Below are 24,326 nucleotides of genomic sequence, written 5' to 3'. Positions count from 1 at the left end.
CGAAAAAAATGTATATATATCGTTTTGTAGATGTGTTTATGGTATATCATTAGATTTCACTTTAGTATTAATTGCCATCGCAGCGAGTTTGTTGAAGAAGAAGAAAAATCAAACTCGAAATCGAAATCGAAAAACAAAAAATCGTAAAAATAGGGTTTACGAAAAAAATATATAAACAGGAAACAATAACTCGCTTAATTTTAGTTTAAAACATAATACTGAGCAAAAAATGTGTATATAACATTTTGCCTACTAGATTTTTTGCTTTTTTGTTTAAAGATATTTTTATATATTAATTAATTGCTTTTCGTTTTGTTTGTTTTTCCATTTTTGCACTGATCCATCGAATATATATATTTTTTAAATATATATTTCATAAGGGCCAGTATTTTTAAGCTTTACAAATTTGACTATTTTTATATATTTGTTTTTTTTTTTTTGTTGTGACTGTTTTTTTGTGTTTCGTGTGGGCGTGTGTAGATTATCACGTTTTCTTTTTTCTTTTTCAAAAAACAAAAACTCAATTACAAAAAAAGAGGGGTATTACAATTTTCGTATAGGGATAGACTATATTTAAAATACGTTTTAAAATAAAATAACAATTTGTTAGGCATCGTACACACACACACTGCTGCAGTGTGTGCGTCTTGTATATAGGTGTATAGGTGTGTGCGTTTTTTTTTTTGTATGATTGTGCGGTACCAAGTTTTTAAGAACGCCCCTTTTTTCAAATATAAATGTATCGATAGTAAACTGCTCTTGAATATCAAAATGCATATTTCAGAAACTGTTTGTTTGACTTTCATTCAGCAAATAAAAAACACTTGCGATTTTAAGTCGATCGATTATATCGATTTTTTCGATAGGTCTCGATTGATTTATATTTGAAAACAGGAAGTCCGTTTCAACCGAGTACGAGTGTGCTTACACCTAGACTAACACACAAAGGATTTGCATTTCCGGGGCTTCTCACTGCCTTTGCATTCAATAGCATTTCGCTCTTTTCGATCTCTTCTCTGTATGTACAAACTAAAGTTAAGCCAAACTCCGTTGGACTTTGAGCTAAATGGTTTTTCTCTTGCAGGATCGGGTTTTCGTGGGTGAGGGGTACAAATGTTCTACTACAAAACTACAACCACAAAAGTATGCAACGCGTCTCGACCTTCAATCGGCACTGGTTGCTTATCGATCGCGGTGCGTATTTGTCTATCGATAGTTATGCTAGTTATCATTTTATCGATAGAGCTTTTCGTCTTGTTTTTCAATCTTGTCTTTTTTGCATTTAAATCGATAAAGCATCCAATCAATTCTGCTTCCTTCTATCGATATCTTGATGGAATGTGGGGTGTGAGGGGCTTGTGCGGTGTTTTTTTTTTTGTGTTTTTGTTTTTGGGGTATCCTTGGGTGAGAATAAAACATTTACAGGCGCGTGACCACAATGTCCTCCTCGAGATCGTCCAGCTCGTCGTCGGTCTCCTCGACGCCATCTGCTCCTGCCTCGGCGGCGGCCAAAGCGGCGGCTGCTGCGGCGGCGGCGGCCTCCTTCTCCTTCTCCGCGGCCTCCAGCTTCTCCTGCTTCTTGAGCTTGCGTTGCTGGAATAGGAGATGATATTAGGTTTCGGATGTATATACATTTGATAGCCCACTTCCGGGGATATTCGAAGTGGGGTTTCTCAAGGAAAGTCTAGATTTAATTCAATTCTTTTCTTTTTAAAAATTGTTCTCATCATTTTTTTATAGATCTTTTAGAAACATAGCAACAACTTTTTATTTATTTTCTCCTGAGCTGATAAATGCAATATGCAAAAATATTGCCTACTTTTGGGCATGAAAGGCAACGGGAAATATAATAATTCAAAAATAAATTATTTTATACTTTCTACATATCAAATACTATAGTTTTAGTTTTATCCAAACCCCAAGACTACTTTCTTGTTGTAAAGAACCCCAACTAACAACATTATTGTATCGTGGATGGGCAGACTTACCTTCTTCCTGTAGAGGATCTCCACAATCACGTAGCCGATGCAGCCGAGCGTGAGCACGGCCAGCAGAATGTAGAGCTTCATCTGCGTGCAGAGTGTTGTGGCATAGGCGTAGGCAATCACGAATCCGGCGGACTCCCATAGGCGGTAGTTGGAGAAGGCGGCCTCCTTGTTCCTGCGGAACAGCAGTCCGTACAGTCCGTTGATCTGGGTCTGCCACACGGCATCGCCGACGCCCCACAGGCCGGACATGGCATAGAAGATGATGGGATTATCGGGATTGGGGCGCCAGAAGAGCTCGACGGTGATCAGGGTGAAGTGGACGACGGCGCCCAGGACAATGATGGGCGTGCGACCGATGTACTTCATCACCGATCCGAAGAGGATCGAGCAGAGGGCATTCACCACACCGAAACAGATCATGACGAAGCCAATCTTGTTCACTCCCAGGGCGCAGGCCACATAGGCCTGGGTGAAATCGGCACCAATGAAAGCCTGCTCCATGCCAATGAAAACGGTGATGGGGATGAGGAGCTGCAGATTCGGTTTCTTCATCTGGCGGAAGGTGGCAGACAGCAGTTGCAGTCCGGACAACTCGGCGGCGGAATTGGAGCCCTTGCGCTTCTCACCATACCGCTTGAGGGGATCCAGGAAGAAGGCGATGATGCAGACGGCGGCCACAATGCAGGACAGATAGATCATCGAGATCTCGAAGATCTCATCCTCTGGCGGACGCTCCAGGTTGCCATGGCCGCCGCTTCCGGTGGTGCAGAAGTTGGCACCGCAGAACTGCAAATCCTCCTCGCTGACCGTCGTGTTCGAGCTGCTGCCACCGCCATGAGCGCCGCTGGAGAGGACTAAAGGGGATGGCAGGATCTCACGTTAGTTGGGTATTAAATGTACAATGAAGTCTTGCAATCAGCCAGGGCCTAATCCTACTGCCCTACAGTCGCACGGCTCTTATCATAATTATGTTTACAAATGTTGTAGATTTCCGTGAATCGGAGATTATCAAATATGCTTCCTAATCGGTGGCCTCAAATGAGGCGGTTCTTAGTTATATGATTCCCGGTAGCTGGCAAAATCAAAAGCTAATACTTTATTAATTTAAGAGCCGTGGCAATCTTTTCAGTCTTTATGATCCGATAAGATTGCCGCTGACTTTTCGCAATTCTTTATGACCATCTCTGGCATGGAATTTTATACAGGAAGTTGGAGGTGATTACTTAGCATAGTTTCCTATTTGACTTTATGACTATATGAAACTCACCCAAACTGGAGATGAGATTGCCCCAGAGCTCAGCGGATTGCCAGGCAAGGAAGAAGAAGCCAAAGAATCGCACTATAATGGCATCCACCGCCTGTTCCGTGATCTTGGCATACACCTGTCCAACCTGCGTCAAATAGGTGGCCTTGGACGCCCACATGGGTGCGGCGCCCATACCCACAAGGATACCGGCGGGCACCAACGTGTAGAATCGCGGGAAGAGCTGGAATGCGATGTATGGTGCGTAGCAGAGCATGCTGCACACCAATGTCCATTTGACCGTTAGTTTCCTAATGATCAGAGTGGGCAGGAAGATGCAGGAGACCACCAAGGCGGCGTAGATCGCACTAAGCGACACTGTGCCCAGGCCATCCTTTGCGTTTATAGAGGATTGCAGATTGGCCGTGCCCTGGAATGGGAGAGTTTGGTTAGCTCATGGCTGTTGCTCTGCAAGCGCTTTTTGAATTTCGAATATCGAATTTATCGATAACACATCATTCGAGCAATGATGTGCGATAAATTTGGGAAATTAATGAAGCTGAGGAAAAAGTTGCTTAATAATGTAATTAGTTTTAAGTTATTGGTATTTAGTTTATAGTTTTTAGTTTCTAGTTTAGTTTTTTTTTTTTTTGGTTTTTGGTTTTTGTTCAATTGTCAAAGATGGCGGTACATACTTTGCGATCAATATTCTTAAGTTATTTTAAATGCTGTTAATATCACAGAAAAATTCTGCAATAAATAAATATAACATTATTATACTTAGTGCATTCAAACAATTTGCAGTAGGTATGTCGGATTCAACAATTACATTAACAATACAATTTTGGCAACGTTTACTACAAATTTCGAAACTACAAATTTTTTTTCGCGACCATGGCAATTGTGTCTCTCACCTGAAACGCTGTAAACTGCACCATGAAGGCGATCGAGATGATCGAGATATTCTTTAAGATGCGCCATTTCTCGGCCGGATTCAGCACAACTTTCTCTCGCAGCGAGGCGGTGTCGGGCTCGAAACCAGCTTTTGGCTAAAAATAAACGAAAAACAAGCAAAGAAAACATACATATCGTAAGCAAAGTGGCAACAGATCGGTATTCGCTTTTGGCCGCCTCACATCTCCCAGCTCAGATCGCCCATCTTTGAGCCCGAGGAGTGCAGCCAGCGGGGCAGTGGATACATACATACATACATATATGTATAGTATCAAATGGGATGGGATAATGAATGGATGATCGTGATCATGATCCTACTTTCTTTCTTATCTCCGCATTTTCGGAGCAGCGTTAACTTTCTTGCTATGTCTTTAGATAATAAACAAATTTATTTAAATTGCCGGCCATCAAAGTTAATTTCCTTTGGGCTGTAAACCCAAATACACGGCGAGAAATTGGAGGGTGGAAAATATTAAAAAAAAAAAATAAAATACCAATATGAATGTTACACAATTGTGAGATAATCATTAATGGTGCATTGATAGGTTATCTAGATGCTTTAATCTACAGAGCATTCCCAGTTCGTCTTGCCCCTTGACAGCTTTCATTTTCTGGTCTTGTTTTTGCCACCCCACACACTACACGCATTAATTAATTATTTATGTGTTGGCGCATTTTACGCTTTTAGTTTCTAAAAAAAAACAAGGGGGGAAAATTTTCGGATTGCTGCGCAGTCAATTTAAAAAGCCCGCACGCGTTTTGCTCGCGTTTCGCGCGCGTTTTTCGCATTGCGCATGCGTGGCGCGCCCTCTGCCCGCTTGTCGCCTCCGAAATGGCCATCGAAATGCCCGTGGTGGTCCCGAGAACCGACCCAGAGCCAGAAACGGGCCCAAAGCCACTCCGAAACGGGCCATTTCGCATGCACCGCACAGGGCCAGAAGGTTACATCGATAGGATTACATACATACATACATACATGTGGTCAGGGGCGTCGGCTTCGCAGGGGGTTCGGTTTAACCCACACGCGTTGTTATGCAAGTCGCCCCATCGATTACATTTTTTTCACATTTTATCTGTTTCGTTCACTGGACATTGTGTGAGTGTGTGTGTGTGAGTGTTTAATTTGAGCCAACAATATGGACTTAATTACAGCACATAATAGTTGACGCTGTTCACACGATTTTAAAGTTAAGGAAATCGGCGGATCGGGCGAGTTGGGGGGCTATAGAAACCCCGTTTTGTTTGTATGCAAATTGCAGACAGATTTCAGATACAAAAATCCCCTCGCTGCTTATCAGCATAATAAAATTGCATTTAAATTTATATTAAAAACGAAAAGTGAACAAAAAAAATGGCAAACCATTAAAAACGTCAGCGAACACACACAGAAAAATATCAAAAAAAAAGTGAAAAAAATCCTGAAACTCCGAAATGTCACATTTAATTAAGAGGTAGAAACGCAAAAGTGTAAAATTGAAAGTTGAGCGCAATTGCTTGACGCGAAGTGTAACAAAACTTCTAAAAAAGCAGTCAGAAATTTAATATCGCGCATACGCCCTGTATGCGAAACTTATTTTGAAACTAGCGAAAAGGTTTAAAAAAGTTGAATAAACAACTGGCGTTCGAAAGTATTGACTGACGGATTGCAATCGATAACAAAACAATTTAATATTTTTTCTTTCTAAGAAATGCGATCGAGAATTCCAGCGAAACGCTTTGTGGTTAAAAAGCTGCAAGGGATTTTCTGCTATCAATGCAAGTTGCCACACCGCAAGTGCAATCAATGCTTGCAAAAAAAAAAAAAAATATGGGCTAGCATATGGCAAGTAGGTGAAAAATGCTAGGAAAATCATGACAATGCACAGAGCCAACTGGAAAACCACTCCTAACTGTCTGTGTTTGTTTGATGGCTGTGTGTGTGTGCCATGCTTTTCCCGCTAACAGCTGATATTTAGGTTTTGTTCACCCATTTTTCCTCGTTTTTTGTATTTTTTATACTTTACGAAGAAACGACAAGCCGAGCTTCGAAACAAGTGCGCGTAATAATAATGCCAGTGCACAGGGGAGGGGTGGGGGTTGCCATAATGATATGCGAGAGTGTTGGCAGCGACGCCGCTAGTTGAGAGACCGAGACAAACAAAAACCGCCGCAAACCAGTTCAAAGCGGCCAGGTGAGCGGACCGTCGCTTCGAGTGTGGCCGCAGGTGTGTGTTGATTTTGAATACATTTTTTTTCAAGTGTGTTTGCGTGAGTGCACCGGCAGAAAAAAGTAGCTCTTACTAGCAATATGAATTAAACTTTTAAAACATTAAGCTATTGGACTGGCTTGCTAAATTTAATAGTTATGATTATTCAAGAAAGCCTCGCATAATTTATGGAAAAATGTTTTTCAAAAAAATGTTTATAAACATGCAAAAAGGAAGCAAAACAAATTAGCTATCGATAAATGTTGCTTGAGTAATAAATATTCCTTTTTTTGAGCTGCGGAAGCCAATCACTTCGGCAACATGTTGCCAGCGACCTACTGTCTGGTGCATGTGTGTGCGTGCGCCTGTGTGTGTGTGTCGCTGTCGGTGTCTGTCTGTGGCAACATGTTGCGCACGCGCTGCGCCGCACGAGATTTGCGTTTTATTTTTAAACGCGGCACGTTTCGTGTTTGCACAGCTCACAAGTTTCCGCCACACCCCCTCCACCCCCTGGAGGGTCCCCTTCACATTTTACATGCCATTTGGCGTTGGTGCCTTACATACACCTGCGGTCAGCAGAATAGAGCTCAAGAGCCATAAAAGCAAGGAACAAGGATACATTTCATGGAAATATACAAGTTATTGAATGTATGTTAAGTATACTTTTTAGTAAAAACAAGGAAATTTAATTGATATTTACTGGATATGGTAATTGCTACTCATTGGAAATTCGATTGATTTTGTTTGCTATTTATTTGATATTTATCCCATATTTTTTGTCTATGTTTATATTTGCCATATATGCCAAAAAATTATTATTCTGCTGACCGCCGCTGTTAGTTTGTTAACGTTCTCTGGTTTCTTTTACGAATTTGTATTACTTTTCGGCTGCTGCGGTTCTGTGTTGGCCAAGCGAGGAAAACGAGTTTGGTTTCGATGTCTCCCAAGAACCGATTACACTGGGTGGGGGGCATGGGTGTCTCTTGCGGAGGGGGTGGTCGTGTGGAGGGGCGGGGGGCGTGGCCATTGTAAATTGGCAATATTTTATTATGAAACCTTGTCGGTGCTTTAATTGTGCAATACGTTTAGTTGCGGCTTGTTCGCCCGCTTGGTTTATTATTATTATTATTTTCATCGCTTTAAGTTTCTTCTGTTTCTGTTAGCTTATTTATTGCCAAATCGATTGGCCATCAGCTGGCTGGTCAAGTTTGTGGCTAAGACATATCCATAAATACTTGCTAGCTGTGCGTGTGTGTGTGTGTGTGTGCGCTTTCTGCTGTCACATTTCTTTTTCTGCTTTTCAGCTTCTCGCGTGGGTTTTTCGAATTTTTGTCTTTGGTTTTCGGTTTTTGGTTTTCAGTTTCTTGAGGTGAAATTTATTTCGCCTCATTAAAAGCCGAGCCAAGGAGTGGCCAAAGCCAACCACTCCACATGCTAATGATCACCCGAGTCCGAATTTTGGCTTAGTTCGACTGGGTATCTCGCTTTATTGAACACTTCCTCCCCAAAACTAAGGGCCATCGTAAGAAAAAAAAATACAAACTGTGACGCGTGTCATTATAAAACATGATTTCTTTGGCGAAGGCAAACACAGTCATTAGCTCAACATCAAAACAATACACTACTAAACAATATAAAAGGCAAAAAAAAAGGAAAAACAAAAAACAAGCAGCCCCAGACACTCGATAAGTGTAATCCACCTTATAAGCTATATGGCCAAATGCTATATATACATATATACACATTCGTCCATGCATGAATGAATGCCAAAAACGAGACGGCCAACTATGTGAGAATGTGAATGTGACAGCAATTTTCAAGTGGCAGCCTTTATGGCCATTTCGATAGGTTCTATGCGAACCCGGGAAATTCCCAAGCCGTCTGATTAAGACTCGATCTTGGCTAGGTGTTTATAAGGTTGGCCATGTGCACTGCACAGTTTGCAGAAAGTCCGTTCTATAATTTAATCTAAGCTAATTGCAATCACTTCCTATGCGCGCTATTTCTCATTGAACTGGTAGGTAAACCAGTTGATATAATTAATTGTAATTACCCTACTAAATCGAATTCTAATTAACCGACTAGGGCGATAATGTTCTTATGTGAGATCTGCTGAATGGATAAGGCAACTGGCTTAGGATTCGGTATGTGGTGCTAATTTGTAGCGAGTGGAGGTAAGGTAAACCCAATTAAGAGACCCTGGTTAGAAGACCCATACCAACCCAGCGAACTGACTAACGAATTGAGGTTCCTGCCCCAAATTTGGTATAGGGTTTCCTGACACTTTTTAATGTTGAATAATTGAGGAAGAGTTATCATTTAATTATGCAGAACTCGAAATAATGAGCCTTGTTTCGTAATTTCTTTTCGCTCGCCTTTGTTTACAAGATTTGTGGGCCGGTGATTTCATTATGGGTACGTTGACGTGTCCAGTGCTTGTTCAAGATGAATGAGGTGGGAGGTGGGAGCCAGGTAAGCACTCCTCGGACTGGAGAACTACTTGGGATCCCATCCAGATCCCATACCAGGGCGCACAACAATATACAAACACTCACCTTGACGGGCTCATCGTTCTCGAAACCGGCGTTCGTGAAACCAGTCATCTTGCTGGCTCTTTGTGTTGTCCGCTCCCTTTTGGATTTATTTGGGCCTGGTTAATCAATTAAGCCAAGGGAAAAGTGGGCTGCAAGCACAGAAAGAGAGAGAAAAAGACATGTAACACCATTAGATGATTATAAAGCCATTTGTTCGCGATTGCGAGTGGGCAAAGTCAGCGATTTGCCAGTGTGTGTGTGTGTGTGTGTATGTGCTCAACAAAGGTAATAACAATAATCATAAAAAATATAATAACTTCAATACTGAAAGATTTTTGTTATTGAAAATTGCCTGGACCGAGCCATAATTGATGAAAATTTCGTAGACAAATTTGATGGCACTGACTGCTTGACTGACTGACTGACTGACTGACTGACTGACTGACTGACCGTATATACTCGTACTCGTATCTACTATAAATACATATTATATTACGAGTGTAGCCCAGGAACAATTGCGAATCTTTTTGAGATTCAGAAGCATTTCGCCAAAGTCTTCCCCATTCATTTGGCCCGCGCGTTCCCATCGGTTGGTTACCAATTTTGCCATTGTCTAATTGTTTATAATTGACATACCCCGCCCCTCCCCGTTTCGGCCGCAGTTCAAGTTCATGTCCAATTAATTGCATATTAGGCGGTATCAAAAACTATTATTCAGGCCCCTCAACTGAAGCGACAAAACACAATGAAACCCCTGACGACACAAAAAAAAAAAAAAACACTAAAATATCAAACACACACTCGCACAAAACCAGTAATGATAATAAAAAAAAAATTGGGTAAACTTTTTATGGCCAGACATTGGCATAGAAATTCTCAAAGGAAATAAGCACAGCAAATTAACGATTGCTATCGTTAATGCTAACAATAAATAATAAAAAACTTCAGCATAAAAATGCTAAAAACTTTATGAGTTATAATCATGTCGCTGTCGATCGCCGGCTTCGGTTTCTTTTTACAATTCTACATAAATTAATATTTATTTATGCTAACTAAGAAGATAACATTTTAAGAAAAAAAAACGAAACGACTGCAAAAAGATGAGGATATAGACTGAAAATATCGATGGCCTAGCCAAGTGATCGCAGTTTGAAGTCACGTGTGGATCAGTGAACTATAACCAAACAAAAGCGTATCATATTCTAAAACTTGTTGGATTTTTATTGTTGCTATTTTAAAGAGCTTTAACTGCTTTCTAGCCCTAGCTATCATTACATTTGGGTATATTTGTACTTTTTACAAATTATACATTTTAGTAAACTATTTACTATTGAATCTTGTGTTCCATATATTCAATTTTACGGAATGTGTCACGTTTTTTCGATTTAGTTGTGAGTTGGAACCTTTTAATGATTTCATTAGTAGATCCTATGACTGATGTGTATTGTTACTATAATGTGGTATAAACGGCAGTTCCAGGTGTCCTACGAATTTTCGCAGTCACTCTGGCAATTGTCTAAGATGTTTTGTGATGCAATCCGTGACTCGTCACTATGCGGCATGTGACTTCACATGCATTATATATGGGACTGGGTGTTATGGCAGTGACAGTCGAATTTGTGACTCGAAGAGCGCGTGAACAGTGCGTTCGATAAGTTCTCTACCGGCTGTGCTTATGATTGATATGTATATACAATATGCTAACGATTAGTGGGAATTAAGTATTCGATTTGGCTCGGCTACTATCGCAGATAATACGTCAGATAATACGACGTAGTTTGGTCATTTCGGGTTTTTATTATTTACGAAGAAATCCAGCAGCGATAGCACAAAACCTGGCCAAAATGAATACGGCTCATAAAGAACTTGCTACTGGCGACTGCTAGCCACGATCCACTGACGTCATCACAACAAAGTCGGCGCCGTCTAATGCTAATTATCTTAAAGCCAAACAGCTGGCAGAAGTCGATAGTCTTTATAGTATATACCTCGTATGAAATATACACGAATACAATATGAGCATGCCAGAATATTCGGCCAGCACGTGTTGTTTTCTGAGCCTTTCAATTGGCCGATTTGGCCGATTGGCGATATAGTTTTAGCGGATTTCCACGATTTCACTGATGGCATGCATTCGATTAAAAACTAAATAAGCCGCCAGCTCTTATATAAAACGTATAATATGTATAATAGATACATCTATGATCCGAATTTGGCCGGCAATTGGCGGTTCTGTACGTTTGAGCCAAAGATTTTTATGGCTGCTGCGTGTGGGTTAATTTTCGTATATATCGTATATAGTACATGAAAAAAACGCGACACGCGCCAAAACGTCATTAAAAAGCAAGCAGTGCGATTTCAATTATTATTCTAGCGAAATAACGCACTCATCAAAGTCGGGAACTCCATAACACATCGTCCATATCATCGTCGAATCTATTTCCCCTTCCATCCAACGCGTTTCGAAATCGGCTATAGACAATCTGCATTATCTTGGCCGCGCGTAGATCGGGACTTAAGTGGCCTACAAATTGGCTAGTGCCAAAAGTTGTTTCATTGTTATTCGCTTGCTTTTATTTAATATTGTTTCCATTTTGCTACAAAGCCAGCCCTTCACCCAAACTTTTGCTCATTTTTTGTACTTTTTGGGGATACTCTTGAAAAAATCAAAAGCTTGTGGTTGGAAAATGTGGCACTTGCTAGTTTATAGCATCTATTTCTGCAAATTTTAAATTCCAATTTATTGAAATTTTTTCCTAACATTCGCGATCAAAATTGAATTTTTTTGAAACCAATAAAAAGCTCCTAAGCTGTACCACTATTTTTTTTCTTTTGGCAACAAGTGAACTTGGCAAGTAAAAAGGAAGAACAGCTACTTTTTCAACAAATCGTTTCGAATCGAAACGTATTATTTTTATACAAGATTTAAGACTTTTTCCGACACGCGGAACTCTCGCGGTTTCCGCAATTGAAAAATAAAATCTATAGTATTATTCGTGTGGCAGTGGAAAACCTTAAACCGAATGCTTTATAGCACTTGTTCAACGAGTTGTTTGCTTTTTCCTCTCTTTATAGAGTAACTCAAGACTGTCGGCGTGTTTTGATTTTTATTACTAAATACTACAATTTGCTTCAATTTGTTTCTTTTATTTTTTTTTTGCTTTCTGCATTCGAATTTGGTTATTTGCAATGCGCTTTTGTTGCTCTTTCGCTTCGCTTTGCTCAGATTTATGGCTTTTTTCTTTTTCTTTTTTTCTTTTTTTTAGCCTTGTTTGTTGGCTTTATGTTTGTGCTTTTGAGGCTTTGGCAGGATCTTCACTTTTTTTTAAAGGGTCACACTCACAATTGTTGGGCAAAAAAAAGGCGAATCCTTCGGCCGGTGGACACGGAACTCGAAACGTGAAACTTGAAAGTTGAAACTTGAAACTCGAACCTCGAGCCTTGACGATCGATTCTCGATTTTCGGACTAAGCCAAGGAATAAAGGGAACTCCAGGTGGCCAAGTGGCTGTCTCAGAGCCTCGCAGTACAATGCCAAGAAACTGCGACAACGTGCGAATTTTAAACGAAAAGCACTTTCTAGCTAATTGGAGTGATTAGTGGCAGGCGTCGCTGTCGACGTCGACGTCGCCGCCGACGTCGCCACCAGGTAATCGCAAATGGCGGTCCAAGAGCTGGCCAAGATATATGTGGGCAAGGTTATCGCCTGGCCGGAGCTAACTGTAAATAATCGGACAGGGACGGAGATAGAGTGACGACCATTCCGCCCCAGCGGCATTATTATATATACATATATATATATATTTAACTATATGTATTTGTTGTACTCGTCTCATAGTGTTCTGCTCATTTTGGGCCTGATTTGCCTTTGCCAATTTCAAAGGGGGCCCAGATAACTGGGCGGCAGGTGTGCGGTGGGTGGCGGCAGGTGGGCGTGGCAGCTAAATCCCCGATTGCCCGTGGGTCGTGTGGCAGCTCTCAGGAGCGGTTCAGCCGAGGAAGTGCGCCGCAAGATCATATTGCGGGGCCCCTATATTTTTCAGTCTTTGGAGACTTCTAAGGATGCACTGGAATATCTTGTTGGAAACACAGAATAAGATTCGAAAAGTTTCTTACTACTATGCGAGCTGGAATTAATATGCCATTGGTATCGCTTGGATCTCGACGAATCCGACGGGACAACCGCTCCTGGGCGATAGGAGGGCTCTTCAGCTGTCGAGAGATTGATACTTTGAAGCGCGGCAGCGAGGAGTGGATCCGGCTCGATAAGATTAGTCCGTTCCAGCTCCAACAACATATACAACGGCTATTTATTGTCTCCATTTGGACGCGGCAATAGTCGTTCCATAAATTCTAATTAATAAACGCGCACGGGTTGATCGAAGGGCGTTTTGGGGGGCGGTGGGTGGTGTGGTATTTTTTCCTTTTTTTTTTTTGTGTGGCTCATCCTATCAAAAAAATGTGATAGCTAAGTTATCGCCGTTATTAGCGCGTGATTATGTGGACTGTGATTTCGATGCCGGCGATCGTAAATAATATACTATGATTAGGACAAAGTTACGCGGAAAACCGGGCAATAAAAAATCGGGTGTCCACGGGTTTTAGGGATTTTTTACCCACTTGCTACCGTCTTTTTCTTTGTTTCGTTTCGAATCGAATCGAATTCATTCGGTTTATGGCCACTTGGCCATTTCGGAGTCCATTTGAAAGTGGCTCAAGTGCCTGTGACTAAGGGTCTTCGGTTTATCGGGATATCAATAAATTCGGTCACTCGAAAGTCGAGAATCGGGTGACAGGCGCTAATGAAGAATGACGGATGAAATTGCCCCTAGGATAGGGATCAGTAATACCGGTATGGTGCACTGCCAGAAATTGGGTACACTCAAAATGGAATATACGTATTTTATTCAGATTGCTGCGAACTCCAAATTCGTTGCCAAAAATAATTGGAAATGCGCAAAGCGAGTGTATCACAGGCACCGCCAACTGGCTGCGCGCAGCAGTTGTGTCAACAAAAGTATGATGCCCGCGTTGAAGGGTATCGCACTTGACACATGCCTGGGTTTATTCACTCACCGATCGGCCATAAGTCGGTTATGAAGCTATGGAGCTATATAGACATGGAGCCATGGAGTCTTGAAGTCATGGAGCTGCAAAGCCAGCAAGACTCGTTGCGGATCTGGCCCGAAGGGAAGAGCCAACTGGAGGGAACGATCAAGAGCCGCACAAAATATTTGCTATTTGGATGACCCAGTTTTCGGGCCAAAGCAACCAAATAAAAAATGCCAAGACTTAGGTGGAGAAAAAAAACCATACACTTCGATTGGCATTGGTGGGCATTTGAATAAACCAACGAATGTAGTTTCTTTCAGAAGCAAACTTTTTGTTTATGAGTTGTTTTTTAAGTTTCGGTATTTAACAAGTAATAATGCAAAATTTACAAATAACCTGTAACAGTTATATAAAGTACTGACACTTTAGTTATTTAAATGACTTTAGGAGGAATGATCTAATGAATTAAAAAAAAGGTTTTTATGAACCTTATTATTGCCGTTCTTAAATGAACATTACAAATGGTTATAAAACCTGCAAGTAGCTCTTAATCACTTAACTGAATATAGGTGCGCTTCTCACTCACTTATCCTTTTGAGTGAACAACTCATCGAAGTGCATTTGCCTCAACTTGCTCAGATAGTCGATAAACCGATCTTTGATCTTTAAAGGTTAAGTAGCCGCACACATTGTATGGCGTATCAGTCTAATAGATCGTTTAAAATCAATTAATCTTCGATTCGGTGTGTACTTAGGCCCTAAAGCCACGAGAGGCCATCGACATAAGTCAATGGCTGATTGATAGAGACAGCTTATCACTCGCAATACAACAATGGCAGTCGCATAACGCCAACAACAACCATTGAAAGTCGAAAATCGAAAATCGAAGGCTAAACCATTGATAAACGACACATAAACAGGAAAAGCTGCCAGCTAGGGAAGTAATACACGAGTATAATGACTCACGAGATCTGAGGCGATCTGTTACCAAGTCAAATGGGTCAAAAATGTGAATAACAACTGATGAAATGGGTGGCCAAATCACTGGCTATTCTTGGTGCCAGAGGCCCGACTTCTATCGATATCGATATTGAAATTGATATTGATATTATATTAATTAAAACTTTTTTCCAACCCATTTTTGTTGCTGCTGTGAATTCCGATAATCAGGTTTATTGCCAGAAAATTTCACAAAATCTCCACACACATATATGACAATTTTTTGCTGGTCACGTGCATGGATCTCGAGTGGGCTAAAAAAAAAAAAAACTCTGGGAACCCAACTGGTTTCGTCGTCGGCAATTGTGGCCATACACTTTTTGCCTTTTTCTCTGCCTTTTTTGTCTTTTTGCGGCCATTTGCCTATTTATAGCCAATATTTTTAGCTGCTGATTTCATTTCATTTGCTGGAGTGTCCGATACTCGAGGCGTGTACATATATTTTAATTAAAGTAACAACACAAATCGCTTAAGTGACCAGCGACCAGCGACAAATTGTCTAAGGGGGATTAGAGATTGCGGCACACACGTCGTATGCGCGATTTCTGTTCAGATCTTAGCCAGATAGACGTATAAGCCATTCGGGATTTTTGGAGGGTGCAATTCCAATTTCCAATTCCGATTAGACACTTGATAGCCCGCGTTGTACGAGATGTTTCTACAGGAAATTATAGTTAGTTGGCCTAATGAAATTGATAGCCGAAAAGAAAAAAATACAAAAAGACTTTGTGCAGGTGCGAAAAAAAAGGTTTGAAGCAGCCAGATTATAATTAAATATATTTATTTATTTTATTTTTTCGCCATGTTACACATATTGAAAACAACATGCTCCAAAACTTGTCTAACAATTCGAGTAGCCAAACTGTTTCGCTTTGTTGGCCGGCGGCCGAGTTGATTGAACTGGCCCAAAAGCAATTGTACACGACAATTACTTAATAACAATACGTTTCATATATCGGCCTGTATCTCTATGTGATATAATTAAAATCTTGGCTCTTAATTGTTGTCGAATGTCAACGAGATCGGTACAAAGGCGGATTGATTTTGGCGATTTGATAACAAGGCCCTAATGACAGTTAATCTTCGAGGGGCGTGGCACGGGGGCCAAAGCGATTTGCATTGTGTTCGGGGGCAAATTGAAAATGGGAAAAACGCGGCAAAATAATACAAAAATTGTTGGCCACAAATCTGAGAGATCAGAAAACAAAACACAGAAATAATCAAAACATAGAGCGAGAAAAAAAAGATTCTCCCAGGTTAAATCACAGTGAAATTAACACGCAACTGTGCACACAATAATCGTATTAATAACAATGATTTCCAGAGTCCCCCGTTCCACACATACATCAAATATAGTTATATATATATATATATATATAACGTGCATATATGTTATATATGGGCATTATTTTGTTTTGTGATATTATATGAACTAAGGCTCGGGTTAGCCAATTTCCGCCCGCCAATTTGAACCTCGTCGAGTGAGTTTGCGTGATTTGTCTGGCCATAAAATATTATATTGGTATAACCGGGCTGTAATCGGCATGCTCGCCATATATCATATAGTATATACATATATATTATCTGTGTGCACCTGTGCGCACGTGTGTGTGTGCGGGATGGTTGGATGGCAGAAATCAGAAATCACGGCTTAATCAAATTTAAATTGATTGATTTGGCGGCGGCCGTAAAGATTACTGCACGCGGCTATAAATCGATTGATTCGTATCGTATCGCTATCAGCAGCTCATTTATAGAGCGTTATACAATAAAACAGTGCCATAAAATTATGACCGGGATTAGTTGGCAAAGAGGAAGTGACTCTAAGGGAATCCAGAGTCTAGCGAAATTCCGGCACTCGAAAGGGTTCTGCACGTGCGGCCATTGAAAGTGAAAGGTTCTAGAAAGCTAATGACCTTAGTTGCAAAGGTCTCAGCCGAATATATTTTCATATAGATAGCATTTCATTCATTTCACTCGACTGAGAGAAAGAAAGTACTGTGCGCACAAGACAACCTAGACCTTGAGCCGGCTAAAAACATCCGATTGACATCTAACAGGTCGCCAAGACTCGTCATCGAAATTCTTCTATGTATATGTACATATATACATTTCTGCTATTGCAATTTCAATTTCAAGAACACAACTGCATTGCATTTTCGAATGGCTGGCTCTTGCAACCGAAGCTATTTGCAACCTGAAGCATTCTGCAAGAGAAGATGTATTTCTCTTTGCATCAAGTATACGCAGCGTTGCTCTGCCCGGGCAAATATTGCGCATACGCCGCGTGTGTTTTTTGCACATCTTGGCCAACTGCTTCCCACAGCAGCGCAGCGAGAAATAAAAGCACACAAAAAACCCAACAAATCACCGCGTAATACAGCGAACTGAACTAAAAATGGCCAAGACCGAGACCTTCGTCCGCGATTAGAATGCAATTAGTGGCAGCAAGCAAACGGCAAACACAACAAAAAAACAAAAAAAAAACGAAAAAAAAATAACAAAACTGTAATAGAAAAAACTCCTCGAAAAAAAAGTGTTCTAACAAAACATTGCATTGAGCTTCATTTCATTCTGCTCGATTTCAATTCAATTTTTTACTCTGCCCGCCGTTACAGTTTCGTTTTCAGCTAGTTGTCGTTTTTTATTTATTTATTTTTCATTTGCTCCGGCATTATTTTTTTTTTATCTGTCATAATAACTTCCGCTTCAGGCTCTCTTTACGAGCGTAAGAATAATTAGAGGGGGCTATACAGAACCGAGTTCTTTACTTAACCCACATTGTTTTGCCCATGAGGTTTATTTTCGGCAAGAATTTTGGCATGAAGAGATTATGGGAAGAGAATAATGCCTTGTCACCTGTCTGCTTTTATTTTTATTTATTTTTGTGGCCAAATAAATTGGGAATCAAAGGGAATATGCATTCAAGCAGCACATTCAAATGATATTCGAAAAGATTTCGATGGTGTGAAACCTTCGAGAAATTTATATATCCGTATCTTTTTTTCTTACGGCTGTCATCTTATCATCTTCGAAATAACTCTAATAAATGCTCCATAAAAAATAAATGTAAGAACTTAAGCGTAAAAAGATTATTAGAAAATTAATGCCCAGTCACCTGTCCGTTTGTATTGTTTTGTATATTTTTTTGTGGACAAATGAATGAAAAATCAGAAATCCGCCTCTGCTTTCGGCCATTAAGTGTTTGCCCAGTCGGCGGCTTAAACTCAATTATTTGGCTTTTGATATTTTTCGACGCTTTTGTCCGTGTTTTTCTGCGTCGCAAAACATGGGTCTTTCCCAAGCGCCTTCATTTCAAAAATCAAGAGAAGAAACAAAAATTGGGGGGCATAATGGGACATAATGAACGTGTTATATAATCGCAGAGCACATCAAAGTTCAATGTTTGCCATTGAGACGCTTCTAGCACTATCATATCACTCGGTGATATTATGAAATGCGAATGGGAATGGGAATACGAATACCAAATCTTATCTAGCAGCGGCCACGAGTCTGGATGCTATATACCCGTATTCGGATTCCGAATCGGATTCGGGCTCATCAGCGACGTGGCTGGTCATACGGTGGCTCTTATCACGGGGAGCTGGTAATTATTTGGCTATAAATAACAATAAAAACCTGATCGTAAAACTCACAGCGCACCTTATCACGATAATGATCGTTGGCCGCTTGGCTACCGTCTTTCATTTCGGTATCTCTCGCAGTTTTATAATTTCCCTCGATTTCAATGGGGGGGCTGTGTGGAAAAGCCAAAAGCAAAAACCCAAAATTCCAAAGAGACTAAATCAAAATCAACACCAGATCGCGGAGCCTGTTAATGGAAAGTTTTGATTGCGACTTGGAAGTTTTCCCAGCGCCTTGAAACTCCGATTCTAGAGGTTACAAGCCGACTCATGTTTATTTCATTCACAAAAGAAACTCGTCAGCGGCAACAAAAGATGCCTACAAACATATACGCGTATGTGATCCATATATGTATCTATATATTCATATCTGATGTAAACGAGTTTTAGTCTTATTTTCTGTCGCCGATCATGGCTGCTCGAGGCTTATGCAATGTTGCCTATGGATTTTATCACTTGCTGCGGCCCCAAAGTGTTGGCCATTCCAATTGACCATGTTGGCAAAAAAAAAAGATTCTAAGGATGATTTTACCAAATTCACACAACTCTGTAGGATGTGACATTAACTGAGAATTAAACAAACTGAAAATAAAACGTATCTCGCAGATTGCTAGCCTGGCGTATTAAATTATATAGTTTACCCAGCAACCTTGCTTAACATTACAATTAAATAAGAAAAAAAATATAGGGCAGCCATAAATTGTGCAATAAATAAAAGCGGGGATTAGTGCGAGTTGTAAAAGAGGCGGAATAAGTGGCGCATTTTATCAGATATTATATTCGCCTTATTTAATCATGCTATAACGAATTCCGGGAAAAATAAACGATTACGTGCAAACATGAATTTGAGTAGAATACAAAGCCGCATTTTAGCCCACTTTTTTTTGTCTTTAACCAGTTTCGCTAACTTCTTTATCAGGCTGCTGTGTCTGGGGCTCTTCCCCGAAAAATGCAAATCGAGCGAATTGGCTGACTAATTACCCCTTGATATCTAGATTTGAATTCAAGACGATGATGATGATGATGGGTGCGCCTGTTTGCCGTGTTGCCAACTTTAATGAAGTGATAACACATTGGACGGGCCAAGAAGACGCTCCAATTTTGCTTTCGGATGGAGGATGCTAATTTGCCGTTTACATAAACTTGATTTGCCCAGCGTATTAACGAGACGGGAGTCAATATTTGCCAGGCCATTTGGCACTGGTCGTGCCAACGAGGATGCGACCAACGGGGCGGATGAGTAATAAAGTCAAGCTGCCGTCTTCAACGCTGTCATTCAAGACGAAGTTGTTGTGCAAACGATCGCACAACGATATCAACAGCAGATATAGCTGCCATAAAGCAGCCGCAAAAAAAAAAAGAACTCAGATATTATTATCAGCATTGTGTTTCGGTTTTTGTTTTACATCTGCAGCGCCAACAGTGCCGAAAAAACTGTGCATAAACAAATACAGAATGAACTATAGACAAAGAGAGTTGTTCGCCCAACAACAATGGAAAAGTTGTCGGATTGTCTGATCTATATCGCTTACTATATATAAAGCCATAGGCTTCAAGTTTCCCTGGTCGAGTTCATAATTTAAGTTGCTGCCAATTTTATCGCTTACTTGGCTATATTTCTGATTGATTAATGGCCGACTATCTGAAAAACTCGTTCGTCATTAAGAAAATAATTCGGGTATTTGTTTTCATCTATTTTAAATGATGATTACTTCGGTGGTGCTCAATTTATGGCCATGTTTTGGGAGTACGAGTATAAGACTTAATTTATGGCCAAGTTCCTGATCTACAAATTGATAATTTAAGCGACAGGAATTTATGAAATGTCATTTTAAAGATTTTTCAATAACAATCAATTTTGTTGCTGAGTTTGATGGGTTAATTAATTTTCAGTTTGCTTGCAATAGTTTGCAGTTCGCTTTTCGATTTATGGGAACATTTCCGAAGACAATTAAGATGAAAAAATGTTGCCTTGCATAAATATCTAAATATCTAGATTCAACGCAATCACGTAATTTCGTGTTGTTTAAATTTCTTAAAAAATCTTTGAAACAATTGTTAATAAAAATATTTATTGAATGCCTGAAAACAGCCAAGTTCTCAACGTTCAATATTAAGTTATGCAATTGTTTAGTTTATAGTTTAATTAAGCAACCAATTTTAATTGCCCGCAAAGCGTTGCAATAATTGCTCGGATATACATATATAATATTTTCGGTTGGATACTAATAAGACTTAATTGAATAAGACTTAATAAATCTGGTAAGAATAATCGCATTCTACAGCCCATACCGTTATGAGTTTTTACAATTATTGTGCGACTCATTGAGCCATAAATATTTCATAATTAAATAAAGAGTTTGATTTGTATCTGTGTTTGCTGTCTGATACTTTTTGTTCGTTTTTTCGTATTTTTTTTTTTTTTTTTTGCGGAAGTGCATTGATTTTCCACTCAAGTGGGCACTTGACTCGCCGCTGTCGTCATGAATTGATTTTCTCACCTTTATTTACTTAACTTTTTCAGCTTCTCCTCTCGCACCGCGCAGCGCTCGAAAAATGTTAATTAGTTTTTTTCCCCGGCGGCCAGCACTTTTAATTAGAACTTAGTATTAGTATTTCTGTTTGTCAGCAGCGGCAGTTGTTTCTAGGTGATTTGTTATCGCAACATTTATGCAAATTGCCATTGCAAGTGGGCAATTTGTGTGCGGAAATCCGCTTGCAAACGCATCTTCATGCGACTTGGCTCTAAAAAAAAAAACACTCGCAGCAATCGAAAAAATCGAACAAATCGACTAAAAATCGAAATCGAAAAAAGCCCGATGTGGATCCCAATAGTGAAAGTTTTCTATGCTGATCCGTGGCGCCAGATGTGAGCTGCCTGCCATATAAGCTACATATAACACAGATACTCGCATGCATATATATATATATATATAAAAGATATATACAAGGCGTAAGCCGACGACGCCGATTGACAAGCTGCGCATGCGCGGCCATCGCTTAAATAACGCCCCGTGTCTCTGCATCGCGCATGCCAAAATTCAAAATCCCCAGTCTATGTGCCCCCGGGTTTTCAAGACCCCTGTCACCCCTTTTCCCCTGTTCCGCAAACCTCAATCCCAAATCCCAAAAAGTATCCATCAGATACAGCGCGTCACATGGCCATAGATGGGCGTGTGGGTGTGGACCACCCACAAAACCCCATTTGCGCCAAATTATCCGACATAAAAATTGCGGGTACGTTAGGGAATTCGAGTGAATAATGATTTAAAATCTTTTGGCGACCTGAATATTTCCCTCGAAATCTAAATCTGCATTTCCACGAAATTACTTGCTTCGTAAGATATTTAAATTTGCCACCTCGCAAACTAAGGCTTTCGTCTGCACAAAATATTTGAATGTTTAAATTTAATTGGCACTTGTGCCTAGAACATAGGTAGTTAGATTTTTATAGCTCACTTTGCAAGTGCAAATTCGTAGTTAGATTGCTAGTATAGTAAAGTCTGGAATTTTCAGCTCCATTAACTAGCAGCGCCCTTCGTTTGAAAGTCATTCACTTTCTTAAGTCGAAAGGCACAGTTTGCAAGTGAAAAGCGATTATCGTAAATAAATTAGGTGCAAAAATTGGGCTGTATTTCAAAGATTGTTAGGTTTTTCCCAAAGTCCACACATAACTCAAATGTTTTACGCCAATAATAAATGTTGCGAATATTTTTGAGAAAATATATTGGTAACATAAGATAGATGTGATTGAACTAGCTCAACTTCTACGCTCAACTTGAGGGGGGAACAACCCCATTTGCCACGCCCACTTGGCTTTCATTAGAATTGCCTAACAACTTCCACTTTTGCCTTGTTTGGTTTTATTTTATTGTTTTATTTTTATTTCTATTTTGTGTTGTTTTTGGCCCCACTAAGCCGCAAAGTTTATGCAATTTGTTTATTTATATTTGCGGCAGCCAGTTGTTTTGGGTCTTTGGGTTTTTCGCCCCTGTAAATGAGTTCTCATGATTAAGAAGGTTCGTTGTATTTTTATAAAAATGAATAATAGTTGCAAAACAGTGTGTAAGTGCTTTGATTGTTTTCAATGAAATGCAATATTTGGGTATGTTATATAAGTGTGTTTGTTTTCTAAACACTTACTGTTATATAATTTAGCATGTTATATAAGTTTATATAGGGAATTGGCCTATGCTGAAATAATTCCGCACTCAATTTGCTTTCTTCAAACTATTCAACACAATTAATATTTTAAAATACCTGACAAACAGAACTCATTAAAAAAGAGTGTATTTAAAGGTAAAATTCAGACAAAGCCAGGCTTCATGCTCTTCAAAAATGCCACCAATTTGCAAATATATATATTAAACTACCTACAGGATACTGTATCTCGCTAACTTCAAGTCTCATATGCTCGGCGATCCCGACTTTTTAGATCCCTTAGCAAGCTTTAAGTTGGCTCCTGCACTTACCGTTATTTGTGGATCTGCAACTCTTAAACGAGAGAGCGACTTCCAGTCCTCACAGCGTGTGTGTGTGTGTGTGAGTGTGTGTGGGCTTGTGTTCGGGGTGCGTGTGTGTGCGTGAGCGTGTGTGGAGGGCCCAAAAAAACAGGATGCGCTGCTTTGCCGCTTAACGAAAAAAAATGCACTTCCGTCTTTTAATGCGATCGCCTTTGTATTGGTGAGCGCGTTTTTGAACTCCTGAATTATGATATTATTGTTTTTATTTTGTTTATTGTTTTTATAATTTTTGTTTGTTTTTTTGGCAATTAAATGTTATGCAATTGAATGGATTTTGTTGCTCTTTTGTTCTGGACTTTGAAGCAGGAAGCTTAAGGGGGGCTTTTTGGGGGCGAATGGTTTACATTTCCGTTGGGCGAAAATATGGATTCGCAAAAAAAAATGTCACAAGGATGCGTGGTCACCAAAAAAGTCACATATGTGCTTTAGCTTTTATTTATTTATAGCGTATTCGATTATTTTCGAATTGCAATTTATTTTCGAAATTAAAATTTGTTTCTTTTTTTCGAAATTTTCAGAGAGAGGGAATAGCACACGACCAACTTGAAAACGCACTAAAACGGTATTAAAAGCCGAGACTAAAATTAACTTTGCAAGTAATTTACAAGCCGGAGCCGAAGCGAAGCCCGAAAAAAGCCGAAGTTGGCCGAAAGCGAGAGCGAGAGAGCGCCCGAGAGTTCACTTCACTTTTTTCTTGATATTTATCGCTGTTGCTGTTGTTGTTGTTGTTGTTGTTGTCTTGTCACAGATCGTTATTATAATTGTTGTTGTTGTTGCGGGGGAGAGAGAGATGCGATGCCCTTGTTGCTGTTGTTGTTGTTGCTGCAGTTGTTGCTGCTGCTGCCGTTGCGGTGCCAGATAAAATGGATAATGGCAAAAAATCAGCCGAAATCAGCTAAAATCAGGCAAAATCAGCTGCTCGTTATCGCTCTCGAGTGCTGCTGTGGTGGCCAAACGTTGATCGCTGGCCGTTCGCTTGGGAATGATGTTGGCTTAAAGCCCGGCGCTACGTAATATACGCTCAGATCCTGTTTGCATGCCGTCGACGTCGCTGCCGGCGCCGCTGTCGGCGTCGCAGCCGGCGGCAGAAGAGAGCGATGCGAAGAGAAAGATCACGAGCTTTTTTCCGATTCCGATTTTTGTTGGCCCTGCATCGCACAGTGGGCCAGAAAGCGGAAAATGCCAGTTGGCTGTTTGCCCAGAC

At 40.2% G+C, this 24,326-nt stretch overlaps 1 protein-coding gene across 3 annotated transcripts; it reads right to left on the bottom strand.

The window, feature by feature from the left end:
- Positions 1-1,215: 1,215 nt before the first annotated feature.
- LOC6726207 (UNC93-like protein) lies at positions 1,216-24,138 on the bottom strand. Of its 3 annotated transcripts, none has more exons than XM_016174071.3 (6): positions 23,072-24,138; positions 8,927-9,054; positions 4,146-4,280; positions 3,256-3,661; positions 1,989-2,842; positions 1,216-1,593 (listed from the first exon to the last, which is right to left on the bottom strand). In XM_016174071.3, the coding sequence occupies exons 2-6, from the start codon at positions 8,972-8,974 to the stop codon at positions 1,420-1,422; spliced, it is 1,617 nt and encodes a 538-aa protein (XP_016039728.1). In that variant the 5' UTR covers positions 8,975-9,054; positions 23,072-24,138; the 3' UTR covers positions 1,216-1,419. The 3 variants fall into 3 exon arrangements, with proteins under 3 accessions (XP_016039728.1, XP_016039727.1, XP_016039729.1); XM_016174070.3 differs by lacking the exon at positions 23,072-24,138 and adding an exon at positions 21,101-21,188; XM_016174072.3 differs by lacking the exon at positions 23,072-24,138 and adding an exon at positions 12,249-12,471.
- Between the last annotated feature and the right edge of the window lie 188 nt (positions 24,139-24,326).

Source organism: Drosophila simulans, chromosome X (genome assembly GCF_016746395.2).
Source record: "Drosophila simulans strain w501 chromosome X, Prin_Dsim_3.1, whole genome shotgun sequence".
In the NCBI taxonomy this organism is placed as follows: Eukaryota; Metazoa; Arthropoda; class Insecta; order Diptera; family Drosophilidae; genus Drosophila; species Drosophila simulans.
This window is presented reverse-complemented; position numbering and strand designations above follow the sequence as displayed.